The 27,116-nt window shown below is 41.9% G+C and overlaps 3 protein-coding genes and 1 long non-coding RNA gene across 9 annotated transcripts in view; 2 read left to right on the top strand and 2 right to left on the bottom strand.

The window, feature by feature from the left end:
• Window positions 1-27,116, bottom strand: part of LOC125501410 — a 47,705-nt gene that overhangs the window by 7,788 nt on the left and 12,801 nt on the right. Inside the window, exons 1-3 of one of the 6 annotated variants that reach the window (XR_007278979.1) lie at window positions 16,562-16,963; window positions 16,296-16,470; window positions 2,809-2,896 (exon numbers count right to left, since the gene is read on the bottom strand). The exons of 2 other annotated variants lie outside the window; for them this stretch is intronic. This is a non-coding gene — a long non-coding RNA (uncharacterized LOC125501410). Of the gene's footprint in view, window positions 1-2,808; window positions 2,897-4,736; window positions 4,799-16,295; window positions 16,471-16,561; window positions 16,964-27,116 lie in introns of those variants that run through there. 3 more of the 6 variants (XR_007278973.1, XR_007278974.1, XR_007278978.1) reach the window with 3 other exon arrangements.
• Window positions 6,348-15,311, top strand: LOC105691728 (polyglutamine-repeat protein pqn-41). The gene is made up of 3 exons (XM_020855679.2): window positions 6,348-6,446; window positions 12,031-12,239; window positions 12,856-15,311. The coding sequence occupies exons 1-3, from the start codon at window positions 6,425-6,427 to the stop codon at window positions 14,812-14,814; spliced, it is 2,190 nt and encodes a 729-aa protein (XP_020711338.2). The 5' UTR covers window positions 6,348-6,424; the 3' UTR covers window positions 14,815-15,311.
• On the top strand, window positions 21,023-23,422 carry LOC105691741. The gene is made up of 5 exons (XM_012410431.3): window positions 21,023-21,038; window positions 21,415-21,904; window positions 22,003-22,473; window positions 22,572-22,775; window positions 22,894-23,422. The coding sequence occupies exons 2-5, from the start codon at window positions 21,416-21,418 to the stop codon at window positions 23,263-23,265; spliced, it is 1,536 nt and encodes a 511-aa protein (XP_012265854.2). The 5' UTR covers window positions 21,023-21,038; window position 21,415; the 3' UTR covers window positions 23,266-23,422.
• Window positions 23,288-26,980, bottom strand: LOC105691727. Its single transcript, XM_012410414.3, has 2 exons — window positions 24,917-26,980; window positions 23,288-24,834 (listed from the first exon to the last, which is right to left on the bottom strand). Exons 1-2 carry the CDS (start codon window positions 25,973-25,975, stop codon window positions 24,730-24,732), a joined length of 1,164 nt encoding a protein of 387 aa, XP_012265837.2. The 5' UTR covers window positions 25,976-26,980; the 3' UTR covers window positions 23,288-24,729.

Consider the following 27,116-nt stretch of genomic DNA (forward strand, 5'->3'; position numbering starts at 1 on the left):
CGATTACCGATGACGTGCAGATATAATGCGGACCAACTTGCTCTCAATATTTTACCACCTAAATACAGTCCCCATTTATATCTGCAGTCGGTCAAATGTCACAACATTATTATCCACTATAATTGCAACGTAAAAGTGAATTCATTTTTCTAATCTAAGAAATTATTTGTCGAACCAACGCACACACGGCGTCAAACGATGAACAGCCCTTAAAAATAATAATTATGTATCATATTTATTCTATTTATTATTCTCTATTTATATGGCAACCTACCTATTTTATTCAAAGAATGCATATTATATTATATTATATTATTTTTATAATTTTGATATCTATAAGGCCGCAAAAAGAACATATGTATAAGTGATTGTATACATTAAAAGTATTATGTACAAATGAAAATACATATATACATAATCCAGCATGAAAATTTTTATCGTGTAAATTAATTAAACGACATGTTATTTTTATCTCGATAAATAAAACGATACTCGATTCGGAGGAGAAAAAAAAAAATCATCGAGTCTGACTCATTTAATTCTTCATTGGTGAAGAGAGGAACGAAGAGACGAAAAAACCGATCAAGTATACAATCGTATTGGAATAAATTAGTAAATCAATTATATTCCTTCTCCAGATAAGGAGTGAGGAGAATCCGATATGTAATTGAAACGAACGCAGGGTTGCGATTGGGTTTATTGTATAATTAGAAGTGATTCGATTACACGGTAACAGAAGGGATTATTTACTTCTAATTAGTAATTATACCCTCCCTCCATACCGCCCCCCAGTTTCTCTTTGTTTTATTCTATCTCTTCTTTCTTTGAATTTACAGTAACTGCAGAAGCGGCATCAACAGCAACACGCCATCCGTCTGAATTTACTTCTTGGAAATCGTTTAGCGTTTGTGATTGGGTTTTCTCTACCGTTAAGAAATAGATTGTGAAATTTGCGGAGCGAATTAAGTAGTCCGAGTTCTAGTTTCAAACTTTATTTTTTACGACAAAATTTTTTTTTTGCTCCTACAACAAGTTAATTATACATTTACCTTTTAGAACAATTACGGCTGAAAATTTGTTGGCAAACTCCCATATAAATTGATGAGTTGTATAATGTACACGCATAAAATGCATATACAGTATACGTATCGCGGATAATGTATCTAGGTAATTTCGAAGAACAAAATTTTATTCCGATTGCCATAATTTTACACCGTGAAGATTTAGGTGAATAACTATTTTATACGGTTAAATAATTGCGGAGAATTTTCGTTGTGCAAATACCACAACGTCGTTTCGTACCACATAAAAAAAAAAGATGAGAAAACGAACGGAATGATCGTTAGAAAAAAATTAATAACTCAGAAAAAAAATCATGTGTGAATCGTGACCCAATTGATATTGTTTCAAAAATGAAATTTAATTCTCACGTTCGGGATATAAAAAGATAATAAATTTATCGTTCACCTGCACGTGTAAAAAACGCATATATACGTATCTCACGTTATAATCAAAAAGTCAAGGACACACCTAATTACGGAATACAATAAATTCGCATGTGTAAAGTTGTAATGAAAATTTCGTTAGAAAAAAATATCGTATGATATATAATCCGTTGGAAATATCATTGCATTATATACCCAGCCTACCCACGATATGACATAACGTGATAATGATTAATTAATTAGAGAATTTTTTTCTTGAGATTTTATTGGTTGAAAACCAGAAGGACTCGTCCCACAGTCGAACCTGCTGATTTTTCAATTCTAGTTGAAATCAGATTATTTCTTTCTTTCTTGTTTATTTTTTTTTTTTCCTATCTAAAGTAATAACTCACCATTTCGGTGATATTACGTGATTTGAGAAGCTAATTGAAATCGTCTGGCTGCGTCTTAAAAAAAAAAAATTAGAATAAGAAAAGAAAGGAAGAGAATAAAGTGAATCGCTTATAGGTGGTAAGTAGAAACAGTGCGAGTTTTTTTTTTTTTTTTGCGCAATCTCGCAGTCTCTAGGATAGATGCACCTCTAACGTATACCGGTCGCTTTTTTTTCAAACCCTCCTTATGTGTCGTGGGTACATAATATATACATAAATAAATATGTGTACAGAATATGGAGGTAGCTAGACACAGGCAGAGTTGCGATGTGTACCGGATTTTGCATAATAATTTTACGAGTATATGAATGGGTAGATATGTAATACACCTGGGATGGATGTACCTGCGGTTTATACGTGCGTTGTACTTGCATACGATGATTTTACGCGATCCCATCCCATGGCGCGCGAGACAACGCCGAGGATGTCGAACCGTTTCTCACACCATCCGCGTCAGCACATAAGTTTTTCCCTTTTTTTTTTTTTCTTTTTCCTTCGCTTTTTTTCCCCGACCTCTTCCTCCCTTTTTTTCCCCGTTATACGCTATTCACGGTTCTCAAGAAACTAGGCTATATAGTCTGTGGCTAAAACGTTCTTCCGAGACGTATCGTCGCGAGGATAGAAAAATTTTTTGAAGAAAATGAAGAAAAAAATATAATAAAATTGCTCGATAAACAATAATCCACGTATGAGTTTGAATCGATCGATTGATTAATAAATGATACGATACGAAAGGGAAATTGACGTGAATGAAATAGAAAAATGAGAAGAAAAAAAAAAAAATTCTTAAGCCATTTGCAATTCGATTACGATGACTTATGGCTCGCGTACGATTCGTTCGTTCACTTACTTATTGTTAGTTACTTACTTGCTTATTTATAGCTACTCGAGTTACTTAAGTTACTTATATATATATACTTGCAATTAGTTACATTAGTTAGTTATCCCAGGCCAGTTTGCGACACGTAATTACAAGCTGCTGCTGCTGTTTGATGCTGATACGATTCAGAGAAGCTCATGCTACAGCGAAACGAAAAAGAGAGAAAAAAAAAAAATCAGACAGATAGTTCAAGTAAGAAGATAGAAAAAAAAAAATGGACCCTCCGTACTCTCGACATTTTCATTTGCCCGACGATTGCGAGACCGCGAAAAAAAAAAGTGGTTAGGAAAAACGAAAAACAAGATAAATAAAAAATCTATCGAATCGATTCTTTCTTTTGCCAAGTTAGAACGGATTAAAACTAGACACAATATCAGATATCCGTATCCGTCCTACAATGGGAGGAATATATACGATGTAATAGACGGGACAATGGAATGTAAGAAAGTTTCATCGCTTATTCAGATTTCAAACTATCGGAACGGGTCTTTTTTTTTTTTTGTTTGATTCAAAGTTTCGACGAGTCGTTTCGAGCCGGTGCACCCGCGACCGTTTTCATCGATGAAAGAGGAAAAGCTTCCGAAGAAAGGAAGATAGAAAATTCCGTGATCCATGCGTAACACGCGTAGATCGCGACTGGATTTTTTTTTTTCCCTTTGTTTTCCGATCTATAAAATTCCACGTGAATAAATTAATTGGAAAAAAAGTTAGTTCCTCTCTTTTGTTACAATTTTTTTCCTTCCCTCTATACTTAATTATCTCGCGATCCATATTTGAATCTGAAACTGTGGGACGTAGAACTATAATAACGTTACGTGTATCACGTACTTAAGGAATATGATATTTAAATACACGGGATTTATGGTGACTGCGGAATAATGTTTTATTATATATTTAATATATATATATATATATACCACATTCAACTGCATTTGAGTATAACTTATATAAAAAGTGGCATGTAATCATTTTTCTTTCTGTCCTTTATTTTCTCCTTCAATTTTTCTTTTTTCGTCATTTCTTCTCTAATTTACTTCTGCGGCTACGTATGAGTGTAGAAAATTGAATAAAAGAAAAAAAAAAAAAACCACACTCGTGATCGGTGTCCTATGTATAACAATCCACGTACACCTGGATACACCTATGTACACGAATAAAAGTAGAGAAAAAAAAAAATTCAAACACCTGGACGCGTCACGGTAGGAAATGCAGTTAATTTCTGCACTGCACAGCTGATTATAAACAGCCGTATAAATATGTGTATATACATATATATTACATGATGTAAGAACGCGAATTAAAATACCTTCACAATGACACATGTAAACTATTCACAATACGTGGTGTTCTCGAAGAAAGTGAATCTGGGCGGTACGATGCTCGACACCGCGAGCTTTTCTTCGAAGTTCTTTTTTCAACGGACACTTTGGAGAACGACGGAAGGGAGAGAGAGAGAGAGAAAAAAAAAGAAATAAAAATTGAAAAAAGAAATATATCTGGGCTGAATTTTAGCAATATTGGTAAACGTGCATTTTACACACACTTGTGTGCACGTACGTTCTTTATTAGGGTGTGTACATCGCTACGTTTTCTTTATGGGTAGATACCGATTCACTTTCCCACGCCCGTAAGGTAGGAGGTATAGGTAGGTAGGTAGGTAGGTAGGTAGGTAAGTTGGCACAGCTTTATACCTACTGTATAACTATACGTACTTCTTACTCACAACGTTTAAACTAAACCGAATCGAACTGAAAACTATGAGTCGACTGTGAATTACTGCAGAGATACTCTCGAGACAAGATATAAAGAAGAGTAGGTATACAAGCCATTTATGTATCAGACAGACGTGAGGGATGCAGTTCCATTTGTACGTCGGTTCGACTGTATCGATTCATTTTTTCCGGTTTTGATCCGACGATTACGTAAATATATAGTTATGAGCAATCGGAGGAACGAAAATCGGAATTTTCAAATACGTACTTATAATCCTGACGAAACGGTCACCATTGATGAGATCCACGGTTGGAACTCAGGATTTTGTCTGACTCATTTGAAGGAGAAAGACATGAAGTCAGAAAAAAAAAAAAAAATAATAAAATGAATTACGCGTTCCGAATAATTGTGTAATCGAGAATAAAAATTCAGGAGTCTATAGATATATATTTGATGATTCGTTTAAAACTAAATTAGTAAAAAAAAAAAAAAAAAATTTAATTGGTTTTCGGCTTCGGTTTCCAAAATAAATTTATCACGCACTGTTATACACTCGGCATAATGAATCGCGAATAAATTAATAGATTAATGACGATTGATATAAGTTGAAGTATAAAACAAGTATACTGTACGATGTGCATAATATTAGTATATGAGTTACGAAGATCAAACGTACAGCTGTATTAAAATTTTATCCTCGAAGTGCTAGTTCACCGACAAATTTTCAGGGACGTTCTCTTTCATAAGTATAAAACCTATGGTACATATATAATAATATCAATTTCATGCAATTACTTTTACTCATAACTGCAGCATACATATCTGCATTCTTGTTCTGCAAAGTAATTTTTTTTTTTTGGTTTGATTATCCTATTTTTAGAAACAAAACCTTTTTCCTCTGTTACCAAAAATACGTAAGATGAATGATACACCTGCCTATTAAATTATTTACCATTAATTCATTCCATTCAAATATATTTGTATTATATATACCTATGTACTTTATATGTACGTAGAAGACTTTCAAAATTCTTATTTTTCATCCGGGTTAATTCTGCAGAATAATAATGTGAAAGTAAATTATTTTTCCTCTTCTATTAATATTTACACAGCGTCGCGTACAGCTGGTTTGGTTTTTTCTATTTTTGGGTGCCATTTTATTTTATGTTTGTCTTTTATTTCGGTTTCTAAAATGCACGAATCAATTGTCGGATTTTTATTACAACGGGTGCAGAAGAATTGCTTCTTTTCACGTCCTTAAAAACGCGTGTAACTATTTTTTTTTTTTGCACGAATAAAACTACACCAGGGTCACAGAGCTGCTTGTGCCGGCATTAAAGTCACCGAGAATTATAACCTGAATAAATGCAGTTCCGATTTCATTCCACGTATTTTTCATATTCTTGTACACGATTCTTCTAAAATATCACATCGAATGGATGTAAAAAATAGGCTATCAAATACTACACAGATTTCTCTATTACTTTATCCTTATTAATTTGATCTTTTTGTTACTTTTTTTTTGTTCATCAATCGAAACTTATTGTACTCAAAAGATATAAGTACGGCATCTGCGGTTTCCGACTATAACGAAGGAGTCGAGTTGGTTTAAAACAATAAACCTATTGTTATATCAGGGCAGTTTTTGAAACTATGATACTTTGATATAATGAAACGAAAAACCAAAAAAAAAAAAAATGTATGAATGAACGAAATGAACGGCTAATAAAATAAGTCAATAAAAATGAATGAAAATAAGAATTCGAGGGACAAAATAAAATAAAATAATAAAGGAAGAAAATCAAAATCAAAGGGGGAACAGAACAACACCCCACCTGGAGTTTGCAGCGGGCAGAAAACGGGCGCGGCCTTTCCCTGAGGTCTATAAAGTGACGAGGAACTCGTCTGAGGACAACATTCACTCGGCGAGTTCCTAACTATTACTCTCTCACAAAATGTGGCTACTCGTATTAACAGGTGAGTTCTTATTTTACACTGAACTAATTTTTTTTCTCCTCTCCTTCTCCTTTCGTTCGGTTTTTTCGTCCTTCTTCTTCTCTCATCCCTCGATTTAATTTTCTTCGACCTTCCGCAATCGGAATTTTATAATCTTTTGCTTTTTCGCTTCTTCTTTTTCTTTTATCAAACGGAATTCATGCAGTGAAACGTGATATTCATGATTGGGGAACTATAATTATTTATTTTTTTTTTTTGGTGAATTTTTTCGAAAGTGAATTAATTTAATTCAATTGAATTTTTTCTTTGTCTCTAACTTAATCGATTGCAATCGATCGAATATTTGGATCGTGATCCGGATTCAAATTTTCATATTTCAACCCCCCATCTTCGGATTTTTCGACTCAAACAAATCGACAGTGAACCGTACGAATGATTTCTTTCAATTTTTTCCTTCCGATTCAAATTTTTTCGCGATACGCGGACAATTCGTGTTACATAATTTGCAAAAGAAAGCTGCACTCGGCGTACGTACGTATCCCGGGTACATGGACGGACGTACATATGTATATAAAACGCGGAAGACATTACCATAAAGATTATTGGATTAGAATAATTCTGATACGAAACTGCGGTAAAGTTTTGTTCGCCAGGGTATAAAGTAGCTACGGTAGATGCCTACTGTGTACTGGTGTACATATTTACTAAAACACATTAGAAATCTTATTGCAGAAGTGCAAATACATAATGCACACTGCAACTTGTACAGTATCGCAGGTAGAACAACTGCTGCAGACGCTTTTATTATACGAGAGATCTGCTAACTGCAGATACAGCGAAATCAAGCGCGCGCATATACATGAGATAATAAATCACCGCACGTACATGTATACAAAACTAACACTGACCCGCGATTATAATTAATTCGCACCATAGAAAAAGTTTCACTCTCATGTAAAAAATTTTAAGAGCACAGGATATCGATCGGTATTGAAAAGAAAAATTTCTTTCCTTCTTCCGGGGTGAGATAAGAGGGTTTAGATTTTTGATTTCATCAAGAAGGTAATTAATAATAAAAACCACGAGATTGATGTAAAAAATAAAATGGGAATAAAAAAGGAACTTGAACGAAAGTGAAAATAATTTTCATATTTCGCAGCTTTGTGTCTTTTGTAAAAGTAGTTACGGTTTCGTTATTATTATTGTTATTATGCGTGATGTAAAATTAGTTTAGTTCATTTGTCTGAAAACCGGTGATTAGATACGTCATAATAACGTGTAGACGGTGGTATTCGTCGTGTACTTTACAACGTACGGTATCATTAGTCTGAATGGAGTCGTGCGGACGTGTCGCAAGGAGGATGCAATTACATTATGTATATATATATATAGTCACAACTCTCTCTGCATCTTTCCGAACCGTGTAGAAAATAAAAATATATACATACAAACACACAGACACTAAGTCATGTACGTAGACGATTTTCGGTGTACGTTATGTGTAACGAATTAATCGTAATGTCGTAATAAAAATTATCGCAGTTTTTTTTTTAAATACCATTTTCCGTGCGACGATTTGATTTCGCAGATTTGAATTATTGCCGCAATCGAATAGAGAAAACAAATAAATTTCAAACGCTACTTGTTCAAAGCTTATTCAAAGATCCGCGAATGTATATGAAACGCGCGAGAGGATGGAAAGTTAGCTTTTGAGCGATTTTATCTCAATTATTTTACAAGCCTAGACGGACGGACGGAATACACCTGCGGACAACACGTAACGTAACGAGTTAGAGAAATTGACAATTTTCAGAATTACATGATCCCTAGGCGCGATAGCCAACTCGGCTACTCTACGGTAAAATAAAAGGGAAAAAGAATCGTCGTAGATTTATCTCGAACCACGCGGAGACTAATAGAAATCCATGGATCTGGAGATCGTTTAATAATCGATTTGATATGATTTTTTTTTTTTTTTTTCTTTTTTCACATTTTCTGAACAACACGGTACAATATAATAACATATTTTCTCCTCTAATGACGGTGAAACAATAACAGCAATTATTATCCTAATTATCGAAGGAAGATCGTTACCGGTTAATAAACGCGATTCAGATTAGAGGAAAAAAAAAAAATATTTGTCGCCGATCATTAGTTCGAAAGTTTATTCATATATACACACGTATTCGCATTCTTATTAAATATATATTTACATACTTTGGTAACGTGATATCTGCAATTGCTGCAGCTGTGCAACTCAATATATACATATATTTATATACGTGGATCTATTTTACACTTATGCGGCGAGTATCGGGTATTAGAAAATATGAGTTATGTGGACATCGTCGATCCGAAAGCGCGTGCGGTTTGCAAACGCGGTTAGCCCTACATTCCTCGACACTATTTTAAATTTATAATCAATCGATCGATTAATTTCAGCGACAGTTGGAAAATAAAATAAAGAACGCGGAACCGATCGGATCCGATCAATTTTTCCGCAATATTACGAAAAAGCGTCGGACAAATCGAAGGAAAATTACCCTGGATCGCGAGGAACCTCCGCGGTCGAAAAGAACGAATTTTATACCCCGCGGGTGCAGCGCAGCAATTTGCGTTACATGAAAAGCGGAAGTTGCGTAGTAATTCAGAGTCCACCCGGAAGCGACGAAAACGAGACTCAGAAATCCGTAATACGAATTCTGGATAGGTGGAAAATCGCTGGAGATGGACAATAATTCGGATATATGGAAACGCGCGGTCGGGCGAATCAGTCGTGTGGGCGTACAAGCGAAAAATAATCATTCTCTCACATGTACCGCGTACGTTTGCGAGTTAACCGGGATACTCGGCGCGGCGGAGCCTTTCTAGTTTTATACCGCGTCTCGCAACGAACTCGGTGAACTAGAAACGCCCGTAGGTACACCACCCATACCAGCGTACAACTGGATCGCGTCGCGACGCCGTCGTCGTATGGGTATATCGAAAGATATATGTATGTACGTACGCGAATATAAGCGCGACACGGATACGGACACGGACGCGGTAACGACCGTTCGTTTATATCGGATGTGTATAATGTAAGTTTTGCAAAGGTGCAGCGGCGCAGCTACGGGGAATTATAAGACTCTTGTATACGTATATCCTGGACAGAAAGTGAAACCTAGCCGACCGTAATACGCTAGGCTGCGGGCCGTTGCTGCGTTCGCATGTACCGTTTCGATCGCAAAATATCAAACACATCCGTCAAACTCGATTCCTCAGTTTTTTTTTGGGGAAAAAAAATTCATTCCCAGCTATATTTTAACGAGTGAGAAAAAATTCGCAAAATTTTTCCCAACGGTCTTAACCGTATGATTAATGGATTATTGAATTTCTCTTAGGACGAGGATCGATCCGATTGGTCAGAAATTTTTAATCAGTCGCCTTGAGTAGAACAGGGCGAAAATTAGAACTCAAGTTTTTTTTTCTACTTTTCTTTCCTTTCCTTATCGTGAATAGTTACGAGTTGAAATAGCGTACGAGGTGATTTTCGAGAGGATAAAACTGGGAGGACGTAGGGATAGTGGAATAGGGAAGCGTATCTATTATCTCGCATTATCGTACACCGGAGTTTGTACCGTGACCCGATCTCCGTTGGGGCGATTGGCCGATTTCTGCAGCTGCAGGAGCGCAGCAGAGCCGTACAAAAGGAGCATTACCCAACTGGATTATTCTCCAATTACTATGACCTTTGCGAACCGTGATATACATACATACATATGTTTATGTGTAGAAGTCTGTTACTACCGCACGTTGTTTCTATGAACAGGTCAATTACGTACCTGACAGGTAATCATTGATAATAGTCCCTCCGTTATACGTGTTTCAAACGAACTTGAATAAAGAACGGTAGAGAACGGTTCGAGGGGCGTACAACAGGAATGAAAAAATTGTACGAGACATTCGACCTTTGCTCATTTTTCACTTTGACTTTCTTTCCGCCAGAAATAACGTATAACGTTTAGCTATAAACTATATTTATATACAAACGATGAAAGTATAAAATACCCGTAATTAGCTTCGGAACGCTCTGTAATTATTATAATTGCTCTTATACGTATACGTACGTAACGTATCTTGTGCACACGTGTAACCGCGCGTTCCATTGTCCCGACGATTTTTCCCTACCCGAACGGGTCGAATCGAACGAGAAAACCTTTTCTTTTTTTTTTTTTTTCTATTTTCTTTTCTTTTTTTTTCTTTTCTTTTCGATTTTTTTCGAAACGATAAATTTCCGCCGACATTACGGAAGTGGAAGAACGTAACGGGATCGCTTTCGTTCCACTCGTCGATGAGACACCGGACGAAATGGCAAAAAAAAAAAAATAAAAACGTCAATTTAGCATGTGAATAACGAACGAACGATACAACGCGAAGCGGATACTCGCCAGCCTCTTTAGCCGCCTGTGATCGATTAAATACGGAGGCTAAAAAATCCGCGGTCCAGAGAATCGTATCGTATCATTCACTCGGCAATCGTGAGTCGTCCGGGGCGTGAACGATGATTCACCAATGTTTTATTTTCCCAGAGAAAGTACTCGCGGCGATCGAACGAACGTGTATGAGCTCTCGTATCCCGTGTACGCGATACGTACACAACGGTCGCCTTTGTCGTTTTGCATACGAGATTTATCGAACGTTTGTGCTCCAGTATTATGCAGGCGGTAGAAAAATTTGCATACTTTTTAAGGCCTTTCGAACCGCACCGCGTGCAACGCACTTTATACCGCTCCAATAACTCCCGAGCGAACGGATGTGACGGATACAAAACGAATCGCGTAGGGTGATTGAGAGAAAAATTTTTCAGATCAGCCGATCGATTTAATTTTCGGATCCGAAGAACCGTGCGACTCGTTGTCCCGTCGATGATGAAGAAACCGCGCGTAGAACACGTGACGGAGAACCGCGAGCCCGTCAACTGCGCTTGTATTGAGTAACGATCTAGACACGAGGTATTTTCTGCAACGGTAACAATGAAATGTTACGGTACAACGAGAGAGATAACGTATAATCCTTAGCGTGCTGAGACATACGTGCGGACGACGGCGGCAGAAAAGCTTTCAGATCGGTGCAGCCGGCTGTTGCAGACGGAGTAACCTTTCCACAGTCACGACATATTCCCCCTGTGCAACGTTACGTTCGCGTCTGTTGGTTTGAGTTTTGAAAAAGAAAAAAATAAATAAATCAACTGAAATCACACAGCGGTTCTCACGGTGGTATCGATATCGCCCACCGTACGCAATTCGAATCGTTGCGACTTTACGTTCGCGATTCGTCGAGCGAACGAATCGGACGAATTATTTTCGACGTCGATTGTATGAAACGACGAGTGAGAAAAACGATACGGAGGTAGCCAGTCAGTCACCTCAGGCAAGGTCGACGGCGCTATCCGGTTCACCGATCTTCGCATCGATCGTCTGGTAGGAGCTGACGAATTCCGATCAGTCGCGAACCCTCCAGTCTTCGATTGCACGCCACTCCCGTTGCGTAACGCCTACGGTTCTCGTTTCCGTTTCTTTCCCTCGCCGCTTTTATAAATTAGCCGCGTACGATGTGATTTCAGGACTGCTGGCCGTCGCTGCGGCTGGAAAGGAAAACGATCCCGCGAAAATCGCGGCGGTCGAGAAGACGACGTCAGCCAAGGCCGACGATCTCGTGCTCCTCGAGATCGATGTGAAAGGACCCGCCAAACGTTCGCCGATTTCCGCATCCGCCGTCTACGGTGCATCGCCGAGTCAATTCGTCATCCGACACGGTGACGAGTCTCAAGAGGTGGGTGACGAAATTTCGCAATCTTTACACCCGGACCGTTTTTACCGTCGCGGCGATTTTTTCCTCTCTCAAACGCCCCCCTTTCCGGATCTCCACTCTACTTCCGGTTGGACCGTTTCAATGCCTCGGACTTCCTTGCCGGATAATCTTTCACATTCTCCGCCCGAGACTCGGCGGACCGTGACCGTTGGCCGCCTATCGCTCGGGACTCCGCGTGTCTTTTTGTTTTTTTTTCTTTCATACTTTTTTTAAAATACTTCTTTCATTTTTACGCTCAATTATGAGAGCCGGTCGATCGGCTGTAACTGGCGTCATTCGAAAGACATTCACTTCGTACACGTTGGGTGATACAGTTAATCATTAATCCGACTATCGACACTCATTATATCGCCCCGCTCGTTATTTTGTTACACCTTCGTGCGTCGTGGATATTATTACGTTAACAAGCCGTGTGAATTGTTCGCACGGCGGCAAGTGAGAAATACTCCCACGCAAACGATCCTTACAATGCTTCGCCTATTTTCAATTCGAACGGGGAGAACCTTTCCATCCGGTAGACGCGTTGAAACGCTTGCGTACGAACGACTATATCTTTGCCTCGAAATGTCCATTTCAGCTGACGCCCGAGTACCTCGGACTACTTCAGCAGTACACGCAGACGACCCATCAACAGCCGCAGCCTCAGCAGTCCCAAGCAACGGCTCAACGTCGTCCATTGCCGGCTTACGCCAGGCAACAACAGCAGCTCCAACAGGCCTATCAAAATTCCAGGGTACCGGCCGTAGCCCCGCCGAGGCCCAGGGCTCAACTCCATCCGCAAGCTCTCGCCCAGGCCGAGGCCGCCGCCCAAATTCAGGCCCAAATCGACGCCCAGTCCCGCGCGGAAGCTCTGCAAGCCGCGAGATTGCCTCCCGGTCACCAGGCGGCCGGAGCTTACGTGGACCCAAAATTGGGTACTTTCGAACAGGAGCTTTTGCAACTGGTTTCGGCTAATCAGGCGCAGGAGTTCAAGCTCGTGGCCGCTCAGCAGGGAAGACCGAGGTACCTGGATCAACAACAGTCGCTCGCTTATCAGGCCCAATCGGCCGCCTACGTTCCCAAGGGTGGGCAGGAAGCTCTGCAGTTGCCGGAACAATACCACGTAGAAACTACGGGGGGTAGGTACGGTCATCAGCAGGTCGCTCAGCCGGCTGCTTATCAGGGCGACGAGGTCGCCGTTCAGTATCAGAGTCAGACGCCGAGGTACCAGAGCAACGCCGCGAAGCCGTTCAGACCGTCGGCCAGATACCCGGAGCCTCAGGACCACGGCCACATAGTTTCCCTGAAACAGGCCGAGGCTCAGGCGATCGCTCAAGCTCAGGCTGAGGCCCAGGCGCAAGCTCTGGCCTTCCAGAGGATAAGCCAGGCGTCGCACAACAAGCACCAGCAGGACGCCTTGGAACAGATACGCGTGAACAACGAACAGCACAGACAGGCTACCGCGCTGGAGGAGAGCAGGGTCAGGGAGGAACAGCAGAGACAACAGACCACCGCTCTCGAGCAGATTCGTCACGGTTCGCAGGTGAGCGAGGCGGGTCAGGCCCATCTGATAGCTCAGGCTGAGGAACAGGCCCATCCGAGACCCGTGGATCGCGAGGCCCAGCTGAAAGCTCAGCTGAAGGCGCAGGCCCACGCGGAGGCCGCGGCGGCGAGGAGGGCGCAGGAGGCGGCCGAGTACAAAGCTCACGCCGACGCCATACTGAACTTGCAGGCGCAGCAGCAGGCCCACGTGAAAGCTCAGGAGGAGGCCCACAAGAACGCTCTGGCCCTCGAGAGGAACCAGCTGAGGGCCCAGGTCCACGCCCAGGCCCTGGCCAACGCTCAGGCCGAGGCAATATACAGACACCAGCAGCAAGCCAGGGCTAAAGCTCACAGCGAAGCTCAGGCCGCGGCCAGGGCCCAGAGCGAAGCGAGGAAGAACGACCCGGAACACACGCCGGTCGTTCAGTACCTGCTGCCGACTTCCGTTCCGCTACCGCCGCCGAACAGTTACTTCAACAGCGAGGAGGTGCAGAAGTACGCCACTTCGGCGTCCTCCTACGTACCGAGATCGGCCCCGAAGAACGCTGGTGCTTCGACCGAGGAACAGGCGTACGCGCAGCCCCCCGTAAACCAACCGAGACAGGCGTACAAGTACAAAAATCAGGCCCAATCTTCGATTTACGTGTCGCAGTCGGGATTGGCCAAGAAAGCGCCGATAAAGAGTCTCACGATAGAGGAGATCATCGAGCAAGATCAGCAGAACAGTCCACAGGTGGTTAGATTGCCGAATTTGAGCGGACCGCAATCTTTGACGCAGGAGGACGTCGCGGCTTTGATAAGCGCCGGTTATTCCGTGACTCCGGTACCTTCGGCGAAACCGGCCCAGCGTACCTCGGGATACGGCGACGAGGCGGCCGGTTATTACGCGAAAAAACAACGCAGTCCTACGGCGGCTAGGGGGGGCGATTACGTTAGCTACGACGAGATTCAATCGGCCGTACAACAGCAGAGAAGACCGTTGAGGAAACAGAAAATTCATCAGGTTCAGGAATAGGAAAGAGAAATGGGGAAAAAAGAGGGAAAAAGGAAATGCCGGATGCGATGTATAGGGAAAATTGTTGTAACCGTCGTAATTATACCCAAAGGCGTTGATGGGGTATCTGATTTATTTGCTTGTTTTTTTTTTTTGGTCTCTTTTCTAGTTTCGAAAGAAAGTAACGAAATTTTTTACGTTCGAGCGGAACACGACGCCTTTGGACTATAATGGGTTATACATCGTTCTATTATATATATATTATAAACGAAACGCTAAACTATCGCCGATATTATATGATATATCAATTACATAAATCACACGCACTCGGATTAGCGTAAAGCCGGAGTTTCCAGAAGTCGCGATTAATCATCGAAACTTTCGAATATCAGAAGCGTTGAAAATCGAACGAATAAATTTACCGAGGTGCGCCACTCGATTTTAATGCGATCATCGTGAAACGGGGGGAACAGAAAAAAAAGTAATTCATAAAAAATCTCAAAGATTTGTGAGGGGGGGGGAGAAAAATAAGTGAAAAAAAAACCATGACGAAGGAAACGAGAGAACTGTTCGATATACGCGTGCTCTGTGAGCTTGTGTAAGACGAAGGTTTAGATATGATTATTGTCATAATTATTTTTGTATCGATATAGGTAGCGAATATACACATTAATTTTAATCCATTAGCTGATTCTGTTAGCGAAAATATAAAAAAAGTTTCGCAATGAATAGGAAAAAAGAAAAATGTTATAAAATGAAAATGAAACCGCTATATTGTTTAGAACATTATTTTATAATCATTTGTCACGATTTGTTTTTTTTTTTTTTTTCTTCTCTATCTAAGTTTCTCATTTTTTTTATAATACTCTTGATATCCTTAGCAACGATAAATTTGATAAGACTTTTTTTTTTCTACATATTTTATAAAATAATGTGCACTTGTAATAGGTAATAAGAGAGTCAAGGGGGTAAGTTGAAAAAAGGGCGTGAGAAATATGGCGGCGCTATTATCAGAGCTGAACTATATATTTATAATAAACAATTATCCGCAAAATCTCTCGACGATACTTATACGCAATTTTGTAAATAATAGAATTTTCATCAATAAATATTGTTAAAAAAAAAAAAACAAAAAAACAAAACGAAGAAGAAGAAAAGAAAAACTTTACCCACAAGATTATCACGGATACGCTCGAATCGAATTCACCCAATCGTCGATCGATCGAATCAATTAATATTTTCAAAAATCCTCCACGGATGACAAGTGGTCGCTCGGCCTTGTTCGTAAATAACAATCCGAATTGAAAAAAAACAATGAAAAAAAATCGAAAAACAAAATGGGTTTCGTTAAAACACAGCGGTCGGCCTTGACCGATATTCGGACATTGATTTTAACCCGTTCGCACAAGATATACGGGTCATCGAATCGAAAATATCTTACAGATAGAAAAAAGAAAGAATAAAAAAATTAAGGAAGTCGAAGCAAAGTTTAAAAATCTTACCACGTGATATGCGTGGAGAGGTGAGATGTGCGTTAAAATACGCACATGTATGTTTGTCCAACTACGACGGAACGATTGATTCCTCACATCACGTAACGTAAAGTATGACTGGTTTATCGCGTTGACGTTTCCCGATTCACGAAACGTCGCTTTCTGAAGCTGACACGCGTGATATCTGTACCGTATAATTCATGCGTCGTAAATATCCGAGGCATAATGCGTCTTGTTTACAAGTACACGGGTGTGCGTCGTGCGTGTGTACATACCTGAGTATATATCCCGGTAACACAAGCTTCGAAGTCTTACGGACGACGACGTCTCCAATTAACCCCGCAGAAATCGACTCTGCGTTACACCGACGTTACTTTTCGTTGTTTTTTTTTTTTTTTTCTTCTTATTCTCGTACAGTTTCCTGAGTGCCCCATTACTCACGACTTCTTTCCAGCGCAATGATTTCGAAAAGAGTCGGTATAACGTGTGCGGGTAGGGTACTTTTCGCTTTTACGCATCGTTCGCTTCTTTACGCTTCGTAATACTTTACGCGAATCCGCAGGTACCGGCTACCTTAGCTCCGGCTACGTCGTTGAACGATCCACGACGCGGCGTAGTTCGAACGATTTTTTTTTTCCTCTCTTCCTTCGCCTTCAGGATCCATCGTTGTTTTCCAGAAATTAGATTTTCTCGTTTCAGAAATTTTTTTCATTTCGAAAAAGAGAACCAAAAAAAATCTTGAGAGGAGGTTTTTTTTTTACAACTTGCGAAAATTTGGTGCAAGAGAGCGGCCAAAAAAAAACAAAAAAGCTTATGAATAATTGCGCGACATCAATGATCGCGTAACCCGGATGCCTTTTTTGTTCTCCTCCTCAGTTTGTGTGTGTTTTTTTTTTTTTTTTTCGTTCGATGATCTCGAGAACGATCCGGTGAATCGATTATCCGCGGTAATGTATGGAATTTCGTCGAAAAAAAATCTGGTCGTTAATTTTCTTATTTTTTTTAATATTATTTGTCTTTGGACAGCGACAACATTCAGCGAGCATCGAGGCCAACGTCAAGTTTAGAAACGATACAATAAAACGACGACGACGACGACGACGACGACGAAGCCCTTTCTCTAGACACCTATCACAGTATACGTTCGATTCAATGAGTTTTTAACTATTACCTATACCGTATAACAAGTTCCTTTCGATACGAGGCGATACGTAAATCGCAAATCGTGTGTGAAAAATATTCACACAGAGCCGCAGCGAAATTTTGAAAGAAACAGAAATTTCGTACGAGGATCGGAAAATGTTTTAAAGAGATAGAAAAAAAATCCACGAGTGTCTAGATTAGCCGATCAGTTGTTCAAATTTTATCAATTACGGTTTTAATTGATAATTGAAGAGGACTGAAATAATGGGGATGGGGTGTCCGCGTCTCACCAGTGATTGTTTGGGAGCACTAAAAATAAAGAACGAAAAAACGAAAAAATTAAATCCGCACGATATCTTTATTCTCGTTATTACACCGGCGTTACCGGTGCAATTCGTGATACCGTTGACGATTTATATTTTATCACATCGCAATTTTCGAGACCGCATGGCGCTCGCTTTGTTGTAATTGTGCGGTCGGATTGGCGGACAGCCGTAGACATATATAGACGCTCGTACACACAGGTATGTGGAATTGCATAATTTTGCAGGTAAAACGCACTCGTGTCGGTATAAAACACAAATTTACCGTACTCGTGTGTGCAATAACACGTTCAACTTCTCCGGTTCATTTTCGACGCGAAATTCGTGCTCGTATGTTCCTCCCATTTTTTTTTCCATTAAAATTTTCATCAATTTTTTTTCTTTCGTCTCGTTCGCAGGCCTCAAAAGTTAATCAAGTGCAAAATTCGAGGGTGATTTGGGCTCCGTTGTGAAAAAAAAAAATAAAATTCGATCCGTTTGCGTACCTCGTTTTGTGAATATCGTTGAAAAAAATTTTATTCCTGGCTACACGGATCTCCGGCGAGACGCGCGACATTCGTTCGTTATGTAATCGGGACCGAAACTGGATCGTTTAAAAATCTAGCTAATTGCGAACTGGACTTTCAATTTCTTTACACGGGACCGCCCGCGTTATTTAGATCACTGTGCATAAATCACGAGATAAATTATAAATCGTAAGTTATTAATTTTCGACATCTTTGAATCCGAAGTTTTTTTTTTTTTTTTTCCTCTTCGTTTCGATTCGCTCTCTTAAATCCAATTGGCTGGAAATTTCGTTCGTCTTATCTGTAGCCTTTTTTCTTATCGCGATAATTTTTCATCTGATACCGTACAACGATCGATTAGGCATATCCGGTAGAGAAAATTTTTCAACTCAACGCGGATAAATTGTACAACTTTAATCAATATATATCCCAGACGTGCGTTCCTCTCGATATACAATCGACGATCCAAGGATTTTGCGATTTCTTAGCAAGGCCGCGTGCGTCATTTGTGGCATTAAAATTATATTCCTGCTATTAAAGGGTATGCGCGGATCAGTTGTGTTAAACAAATTGAGCAAAAAAGAGAAAAAAAAAAACTAGGAAAAAAAAAAACAGACAGCGCCAAAGAGGAAAAATAAGGATTGGCTAAAAAGTGTTAGGGCGGCCTAATAGGTTTGCCGTATATCTCAAGATCTTTCGAATGCGAATAATGCTAATGCACAACGCTATAAATAGAGAACAATAAATAAATTATTTAACATGAGAGTGCCCGCCGTTGATTTTCGATGTTCGATAACGAACGACTCCACTTAACGCGATACGAGGATATATGGAAGTCATTTTGTTTCGGCCGCTCGTAATATCGCAACGAAGAACGAAAAAAAAAGAAAAAGAAAAAAGAAAAAATGGAGAAAAAAACGTAAAATAAAAAATGAAATAAAAATCTCTGCGTTGTTACGATCAGAATTCAGAGACACTCAGACGTTACCCTCACAACTCGTGTACGGTATATCGTGAGATATTACCAATCCTTTCACTCTCGTAGTTACAGAAAGAGGCGTGGTGTACGTTTAACTTAAGTACCTACCGCCGTCGATGATTACGAGAGTTTTCATCTTTACACACGAGAAAGAAGGTCAGCGGTCAAGGACGCGGAAAAATCATTCAATGTTCGAAAAATCAAAATCAAATCCTGGCAAAAAGTCACGGGAAAACTTTTCTCATTTTTACGGGTCTACGGGGGTGAGAAAAAAGCACGAAATGGAACAATGCAATAAAAGAAGAGAGTAAAAAGTTATGGCCTAATGAACCCGATGCGAAATTTCTACTCTCCATTTTTTTTCGCCTCCCCCCCGCTCCTCCTGATTTTTGGGAATTATTATTCCGTCGATCGCACCGCGATTTCTCAGTCGTTGAATTGTTTCCCTCACAACGATTTTCGACACAGAAATTTCGCTATGATTTCACTTTGTCGAAAATTCAAAAATGAAATCAGACTTTTGACAATACGGCATATCTGGCTGGACAAAGGATCAATTCTTTTTTTTAATCCTTTTTTCAAAGAACGTGCATCGACGCAGTTGTTACACCCGATGCCACGTATTTCGAATCAATCCGCGTCCTGCATATCAATCGATACGTAGTACGTTACTCTTGCGGTGGAAGTACCTTCTCCTTCACCGGTACAACAAACTTCGTCGAACAACGTCGCCGACGACGACGACCAGTTCTCGTACAGTCTTTTGAACTCGACCCAAAAAAAAACAAAAAAACAAAAAGGGGAACGATTTTCTCTTCTATCTTGAGGAAACATTTCCGGCGATGCCGATGTGAAGTTAAATTTTTCCTACACGCAACGTACGTGACGGCGAGAATCGAGAAGAGAGAAAAAAATATTGTTATGCAAACTCTGCAGCTCAGAGAGAGAGAGAGAATTAAAAAACGAAAGAACGGAACGAATTTATCATCTTATTTAAAGATAGAATCGAGAGGCTGACAGCCGTAGCCGTATAAGTTACCGAGCTCGTATCGCGACGAATTAACTAACTAATCCGCGGTTGTTTAATGATCCAAATTACGCCACGCGTATATAACGTGTAACACGTCTGTCGGGGGGAGCGTTTTATTTTCCGTTTTTTTTTTTTTTTTTTTTTTTTGCTTCCATTTATTTCTCAAACGAAAGCCAAAATTATGAATAAATTTTACCGAACGGAATATGATGGAAGCGAAGCGTAGAAATCGAAGAAAAAAACAACAAAAACAAAAAGTTGCTCCACACGAATTAAATATATGCAAACGTCAAAGAACTGACCAATCGCCCGTGGCTGAAAAAAAATTAATAAACTTCTCGGTTGAGCAACGGCAAAAAAATAGAGACGAAAAAAACCGGGTCGACGGATGACTCGATGATATCGCGAGGGTGAAGAAGAAGCGCCTTTTTTTTTTTCTTCTTCATCATCGTCGTCATCGTCGGGGTTGAAACGCGGTACCTTCGACGTGGTGAGATATATATATTTCTATTGGGCGCGAACGCGCGATTCGTAGCGTCGTGCCAACGGGTTTTAAGGATCGCTCGGATGACACACGAGAGTGAATTCGCGGCGTCCAGTTCGACCCAGATCTTTCCGGACCTGAGGGTCCCTTGTCGGGAGGGGCCCCTAGCCGTACCCCGGGACGAGGGAGGGGCTCCGGTTTCTTCGGACTCACGTGAGCGTATAAGAACACCGGACAGCCGTCGACGGTGTACAGTTCCACTACCCTCGCTCGAAACATTCTCTCAGGTGAGCGATCGGTGCCGTAAATCGTTCGGGCGCAAAAAAAAAGAAGTAATTTCACCTCGCTGTACACGCCGAATAATTATTCCCAAAAAAACCGTACGAGGTTCTCGGGATTTTTTTTCCCCTCCCCCCACCGTTTTTCAAAAATTTTTTCTTCATCGTCGAGCGTCGATTTTGGAGAACGTCGGCGGCGCGATTGATCCCATTTTGCAAAGTGTCCGATAACCGTTCCCCGATTTTTCGTACCACGAGTGACTTGAGATTTTTCTGACGATTTTGCAAAAAAAGCCAGAATTTCGATCCAAAGAATTTGAAAACCGGGTCGCGCTTTCTTGTCTCCGTTTCTGATACTAACGAAAAATTTCCCAAAAATTTCCAGGATGAGGTCTTTCGCGGTGTTAGCTGCTCTCCTCCACGTAGCGTTGGCCTCCGGCCACGTAGCTGTGCGTCTTCCTTATCTGAATCCCGCGGGGGTGACCTACGTAGCGAACGAGCACGGTCACGGCGCCCCTCTGGTCGGAGCGCCTGGTCCGAATCTGGAGTACCAATCTTCGGGTCTCCAGTACGCCCAGCACCATCAGGCTCTGGAATACGCCCAACAGCAGGAATCGGGGCTCCACTACGCTCCTCAGCAGCCCCATCATCATCATCATCACGAACTCCAGTACGCGGCCCACGCACCGGCCCAAATCGAAGCTCATCACGTCGGTTACGCGACCGCCCAGTTGCCCGCCGTCGCCGCGGTTCCCGTTGTGAAACACGTGCCGGCGGTCGCCGACGTCCCCGTCACTCACATCGAGGCCCAACACGGCTTCATCGAGAAACAGGTGGACGTCGCCAAGCCGGCGGTAGCGACCAGGAAGTTCCAGGTGAGTGTGACAAAAAAAAAATAGAAAAAAAAAAAACAGGGGATGGAATTTCGAAATAGGCAAAGTGAAACCCGATTCTCGTTCGCGTCCTTCGTCAGGTTCGTCGTCCGGCGATCCAGAAGCACTTTTACGACATCGAGGAACGAGTGATCGTACGTCCGGCCGGTACAGCTCTGGTCGAGCTCGACGAGCCGATTTCGAAGGTGCAGAAGGGACCGACGGTTGTCAAGTCCTTCGACGAATCGCACCGCGAACAACATCATCATTTGGAGAATCACGGCGAAACGATTCACGTGACACCGAGTCCGATTTACGCCCAGGAAGAGCACCGCGAACACCTTCACGTGACTCCCGTGCCCGTGATCGTCTCCTCGCCGACGCCCGTTCCGGTCGTCGTTTCCTCCACATTCGCACCGCATCAGGAAACCGCTGATTCGGTAATCGTGGAGAACCCTAACTTGAGAAACGCTATCGACAATTCCCTGAGACAGAAGGAGAGGCAGATCGAGGACCTCCGTCATCGGCAAGTCGTTCTTCAGGCCGAACTTCAGGCGGAACGTGCGGCTCAGGTAAGGAAAAACGAGGGTGATAAAAAGCGACCGTTCTTTCTGGTATCCGACGATCTAACGGCCGATCTGTTTCCCCCCGTGGTCGCAAAAAAAAAAAGGTCCACTCCGGTTACGCGGCTGGTCATGGAATAGTGACCCACTCCAACGGAGCCCCTCTTCATCAGGAACAGCATTCCGTTCGTTTGGCGGCCCACGATCCGTCCCCGGCTGTGGTCGCGAGCGTGAAATCCAGCTCGGAACAAGCTAAATCCAACCAGCACAAACTCATCAGTCTTTTGACGGCTCGTGGCGGAGTAGCCGAGGTAAGATCGCCCCTAAAAACACCCTTCCAAGGTCGTTGGAAGGCTCCGGAAGCTCTTCCGGTTGCCACTGGTGTCAAATCCCGAGGAAATCTGATCGAAAAATACCGTTTTTTCCCAGGTCGGTTTCGGACGCGCAGGTCCGGCATCGCACGTCGGAGACGCCGGTCATGTCAGAGCCCGCGTACTGTCCGCCACTCCGGCTCCCGAGTACTCGGAGCCAACGGGAGAGCGAGTTTCCACGCGTCGCGTGGTGGTCAGTCGTCCGATCGAGACCCTTCAGGAATTCGACGTGGTCGAGCCGGCTACCAAGGTCGAAAGGGTGTCGTACCAGCAGCCGACTCTGATAAAAACCGCGCGCACTCATCGCGTCCAGGTGCCGACGTCGGTACCGGTTTACGGAAAAGCTCTGGCACCAGCGGTGGCGCACGCCGCGGTTCCCGTATACCAGAAAACGATCTCCCACGCACCTCAGTACGGATATTACCACTGATTTTCGTACACCCGAGATGAGACGGTGACCTTCGTTTTTGGAGGAAAAAAAAAATCTCCGATTTGCGAAAACAACCCCCGGACGATCGAATGTACATAAATGAAACTGTGTAACTTTTTAGTTTATTATTAAAATAAAAAAAAAAAACTAAGGCTTACGAGAGAACGACGGTTTTCTGTCCCATGATATTTGATTGTTTTTCTTTTTTCTTTTTTTTTTTTGAATTTTTAAAGACCCACGTCGATAGGATTATGGATAATGAGGAATAAGCGTACACGCCCTCCTGATGTACCCACGCCCGATCGAACGAGGCCGTTTTACTCAAATTTGGAGCAAGGTTTTTACGGTTGCGCAATGTTCCTGGACTGAACCAACGAACGTTCATTAAAAATACACCTTTCACCGTAATTATTGTTAAGTAAATATTGTTACTACGGTATGTTGAGTAAGAACAACAACAAGAACAAAAAACAGCAACAAAAATTAAAAATCTTACAACGATATAAAAAACGGTCGATAATTCAATTGACCTAGGAGTGATAATCATGCATCCTACAGTAAATATCAGTTGCGACACACTCACAACAGTCATGATTTTATGCACCCTCGGGGTATCGGACAATAAGGTTGGGTATCTGGAACGAATCTACAAAGTCGACGAATAATTAATTAGCAATTTAGCCGTAAACTGTGAAATAATCACGCCGTCAAATTCTACCATTATAAACTGTCTCGTCGTATCGAATGAACCGATCGAACAATTTTTCATCCTTGTTAATTGGATCGTATTAAATTTCCAACGAAATCAAGTTTGACATTCCGTTAAAGGATCGTTTACGAAAAAGAAAAAAACAACAAAAGAGTCCCGCGTGTGCGCGGAAACGTATTCGAAATATCGATGAGATGGTTTTCAACGAAAGTTTGAATAAAAAATGAACTTTCGATTATACACGGATTACGTCTGCGAAGACAAGTTTCGTTTTTGCCACGCACACGCGATTATGCGACACGCTCGCATTGTTTCATCAATCGTTGCAACGAATAACAAAGAGCATCGCGCACAACGAAGCGCTCGAGTCAATCGTGCCGAAAAACAAAGAGGATACAAAAAAATGTACAACGAAATGTTTTGTTTGTTAACTTTCACCGCAACTCCGTTGCAATTTGAAGCAGGACTTGCGATGTCTTTTTTTTCGTCTTTTGTTTGTCTTGTCTTTTTTTTCTTTTTCTTACACTCGACGTAGTTACGGACGAAGGAAAAAGGAATGAAAAATTTAATTCCCTCGATATCGCCAAGTGCGAATACAATATACGTGTCGCACTCTCACGTTCGCTTCGGAAGTTCGGCGCGGATAAATCTCGAGATTTTGCAAAGCGTCGATAAAACTCTCGGGATTTCTGCCGCCCGATTTCGATCGTTGAAATCTGCACGCCCAGCAGATCCGGATACCGCGAGAATCGTCGTCATTTTTCACGACCAACGATTTTTCCGATCAGACTGTAGAGATTCTTGCAATTCCAACGTTTGAAATTGTTCCACCACGTGTCGTTCGGAATATCGTGACAATTCTGGAATAAAAAAAATCGGAGGAATGAAATGAACGATCGGACGAAAAACATTTCTCACTAATTCGGAAACGAATCCCGATACCTTCTCGATGTATTCCGCTCTGGATTCCTCTCGCGCTTTTCCAATGATTTCGTTGACCCGTTTTTTTATCTGTTCCACTCTGTTCGCCTCACTTTTGACGCTTCGGGATTCTTCCTCGATCCTTCTCCTGTCCATTTCCAGCATCTTTCTCTCGTGGATCGTGAAATTTCGGAGCATCAAAATTTTCGACACCAGATCCCGGAGTTGAGACGAGTCCAGCGCCTTAATTTGCTCCGGCGACAGTTTAAACTCCTTTCCAATTTCATCGTTCATCGATCTTCTGGATTCTTCGAAGCTCGCCTCAGCGTTTCTCGCGTCATCATCTTCGTCGAGGAGGTAATTCCAGCGGACGTTATTCACGGGGTGTTCGGAATCGGTGTTGATTCCGGCGGATTTCAACGATCGTCTCGCGAAATCGTTGTAACTCCCGTTGAACGAATTGCCGCGGAAAAATATCTCCCTTATTTTCGGAAAATTGAGGAGGGAGTCCGCCCGGATCTCCCGCAGAGCGGAGTTGTTCTCGAAATTCACCGTTTCCAGCTCCGAAAAATTTCCGAGGAAGGTCAAACCCCTCAACATATTACCGGAGATGTCGAGGTACCTCAGTTTCGGTGGTCCGTATTCCGTCGCTCGGAATTCGATGTGGGAAATAAAATTCTTCGAGAGATCCAAGAAGGCCAATTCCGTCAGGTCGTGGAAAAGCTTCGGCGGAATATGGGAGAGAAAATTTCTCGCCAATTTCAAATGGGTCAGATTTAATCCTCGAAGAGCGTTGTCCTCGATCGTTCTCACGCCGCAATTGGTCAGGGTCAATTTTTCCAGATGATTCAGACCTTTGAAAATATCGTTTTTCAAAATCGGTAGCGACGAATTTTTCACGATCAGACTCACGTCGTCGTTGTAATAAACCGGTAATCTCTTCACCGCGCCCTCTCCGATATTTTTACAAAGGATCTCCCTGTCCCACGTTCTTCCGCAACGCGCGGCCGAATCTGAGGCGCAAAATTGTGCCGCCAAAAATACCGTCGATATACAAAGCGCGACGATTGAGCCGGCCATTTTTTCAGATCAACTGAACACCGTACCGAGATACGCGTCGATTTATTGCAAACGTGGAAGGAAATTAAAACCGCAAATTTCTCGTCTCACGTACAAATTGCGGAAATCTGTCTGACTACCGATGTGGTTACACGTTGTGTACGTATACGCGCGCAGAGACGCATCGGAAGTGAAGCGTTTAAAAATTACGTTATTAATAATCGCGGAGGAAATAGAATTTCCCGTTAACGTGCGCAATATAATTATAAAAAGGAAAATCCGAAGGACTCGAATCACTGGAATATTTTGAGCGGAAAAATGTTTTTTTTCTAGCTCAAAGGTCAAAGAGGATCCCGCACGCTCGCGGCGGAATTTTCGTTCGAAGAAACGGAGGAGAGCGAAAAAACAGAAAAAATACAAGAGCGGGCAAAAGTCATATTTTCATCGGTAGAATCGGCTAGGAAAATTCTCGGCAAAGATTCGACGGAATTCGCTCGCTAGCGTACGGCAATGAGAAAGAGCGGAATACGTTCATTAGGGAAAACGCGGTGCGCCGCATCTCAAGGAATTCAGAGGAATTTCATTAATCCGATATAAGACGTCAGGTGAAAATTACAATCGAAGTGAACGCGCGGCTTGCGCACGAGAGCTGCAGCTGAGCGTTTTATTTTCTTCGGAATATTCGAGAACGACGCAGTAGGATAATCAGTTTTTTTTTTTTTTTTCCGGAAATAAATTCATATCGAACGAAACGCGTCGAGAAGGACGACCGCTTCTGTACGCAAGGTTACAACATTGACCTGAATATCAGGACAACGCACCTCGTGGCTCGCAGGTGCGATCGGAAATTACGTTACAAGACGTTCTACGGATCGCACGTTCGACCGTACGGTTTCGACCTGGCCCCGGGGCTGACACTGCGTCGTTATTTCTCGCGGAAGTGAAAAAATCAAATTTTCTTTCGTCATCGGTTGATTTTGAAGATATTCAACCTCCCCTCTACTCCGCGACGCATTGGAATTCGAATCGCTTCTTTGTACGTGTCGCAAATTGTTTTGAGAGAGTGAGAAAAAAAAAAAAAAAACACAGTTATTCGTTTCAACGCACGATTTTGCGATGCAAATAAAATTACCCAATATCGCGCGAGGTAAGGAATTCAAAG

This window comes from Athalia rosae, chromosome 6, assembly GCF_917208135.1.
Source record: "Athalia rosae chromosome 6, iyAthRosa1.1, whole genome shotgun sequence".
NCBI classification, from domain to species: Eukaryota; Metazoa; Arthropoda; class Insecta; order Hymenoptera; family Athaliidae; genus Athalia; species Athalia rosae.

What these genes read in the sequence shown, in the direction of transcription:
- LOC105691727 (XM_012410414.3), bottom strand. Translation starts at nt 25,975, where the DNA reads ATGGCCGGCTCAATCGTCGCGCTTTGTATATCGACGGTATTTTTGGCG. An exon ending in GAGCGGAATACATCGAGAAG is followed by an intron (nt 24,835 to 24,916) that starts GTATCGGGATTC and finishes TTTTTATTCCAG; the next exon opens with AATTGTCACGATATTCCGAA.
- LOC105691728 (XM_020855679.2), top strand. Translation starts at nt 6,425, where the DNA reads ATGTGGCTACTCGTATTAACAG. An exon ending in GTGGCTACTCGTATTAACAG is followed by an intron (nt 6,447 to 12,030) that starts GTGAGTTCTTAT and finishes ATGTGATTTCAG; the next exon opens with GACTGCTGGCCGTCGCTGCG. An exon ending in ACGGTGACGAGTCTCAAGAG is followed by an intron (nt 12,240 to 12,855) that starts GTGGGTGACGAA and finishes TGTCCATTTCAG; the next exon opens with CTGACGCCCGAGTACCTCGG.
- LOC105691741 (XM_012410431.3), top strand. Translation starts at nt 21,416, where the DNA reads ATGAGGTCTTTCGCGGTGTTAGCTGCTCTCCTCCACGTAGCGTTGGCC. An exon ending in AGGCGGAACGTGCGGCTCAG is followed by an intron (nt 22,474 to 22,571) that starts GTAAGGAAAAAC and finishes AAAAAAAAAAAG; the next exon opens with GTCCACTCCGGTTACGCGGC. An exon ending in CTCGTGGCGGAGTAGCCGAG is followed by an intron (nt 22,776 to 22,893) that starts GTAAGATCGCCC and finishes GTTTTTTCCCAG; the next exon opens with GTCGGTTTCGGACGCGCAGG.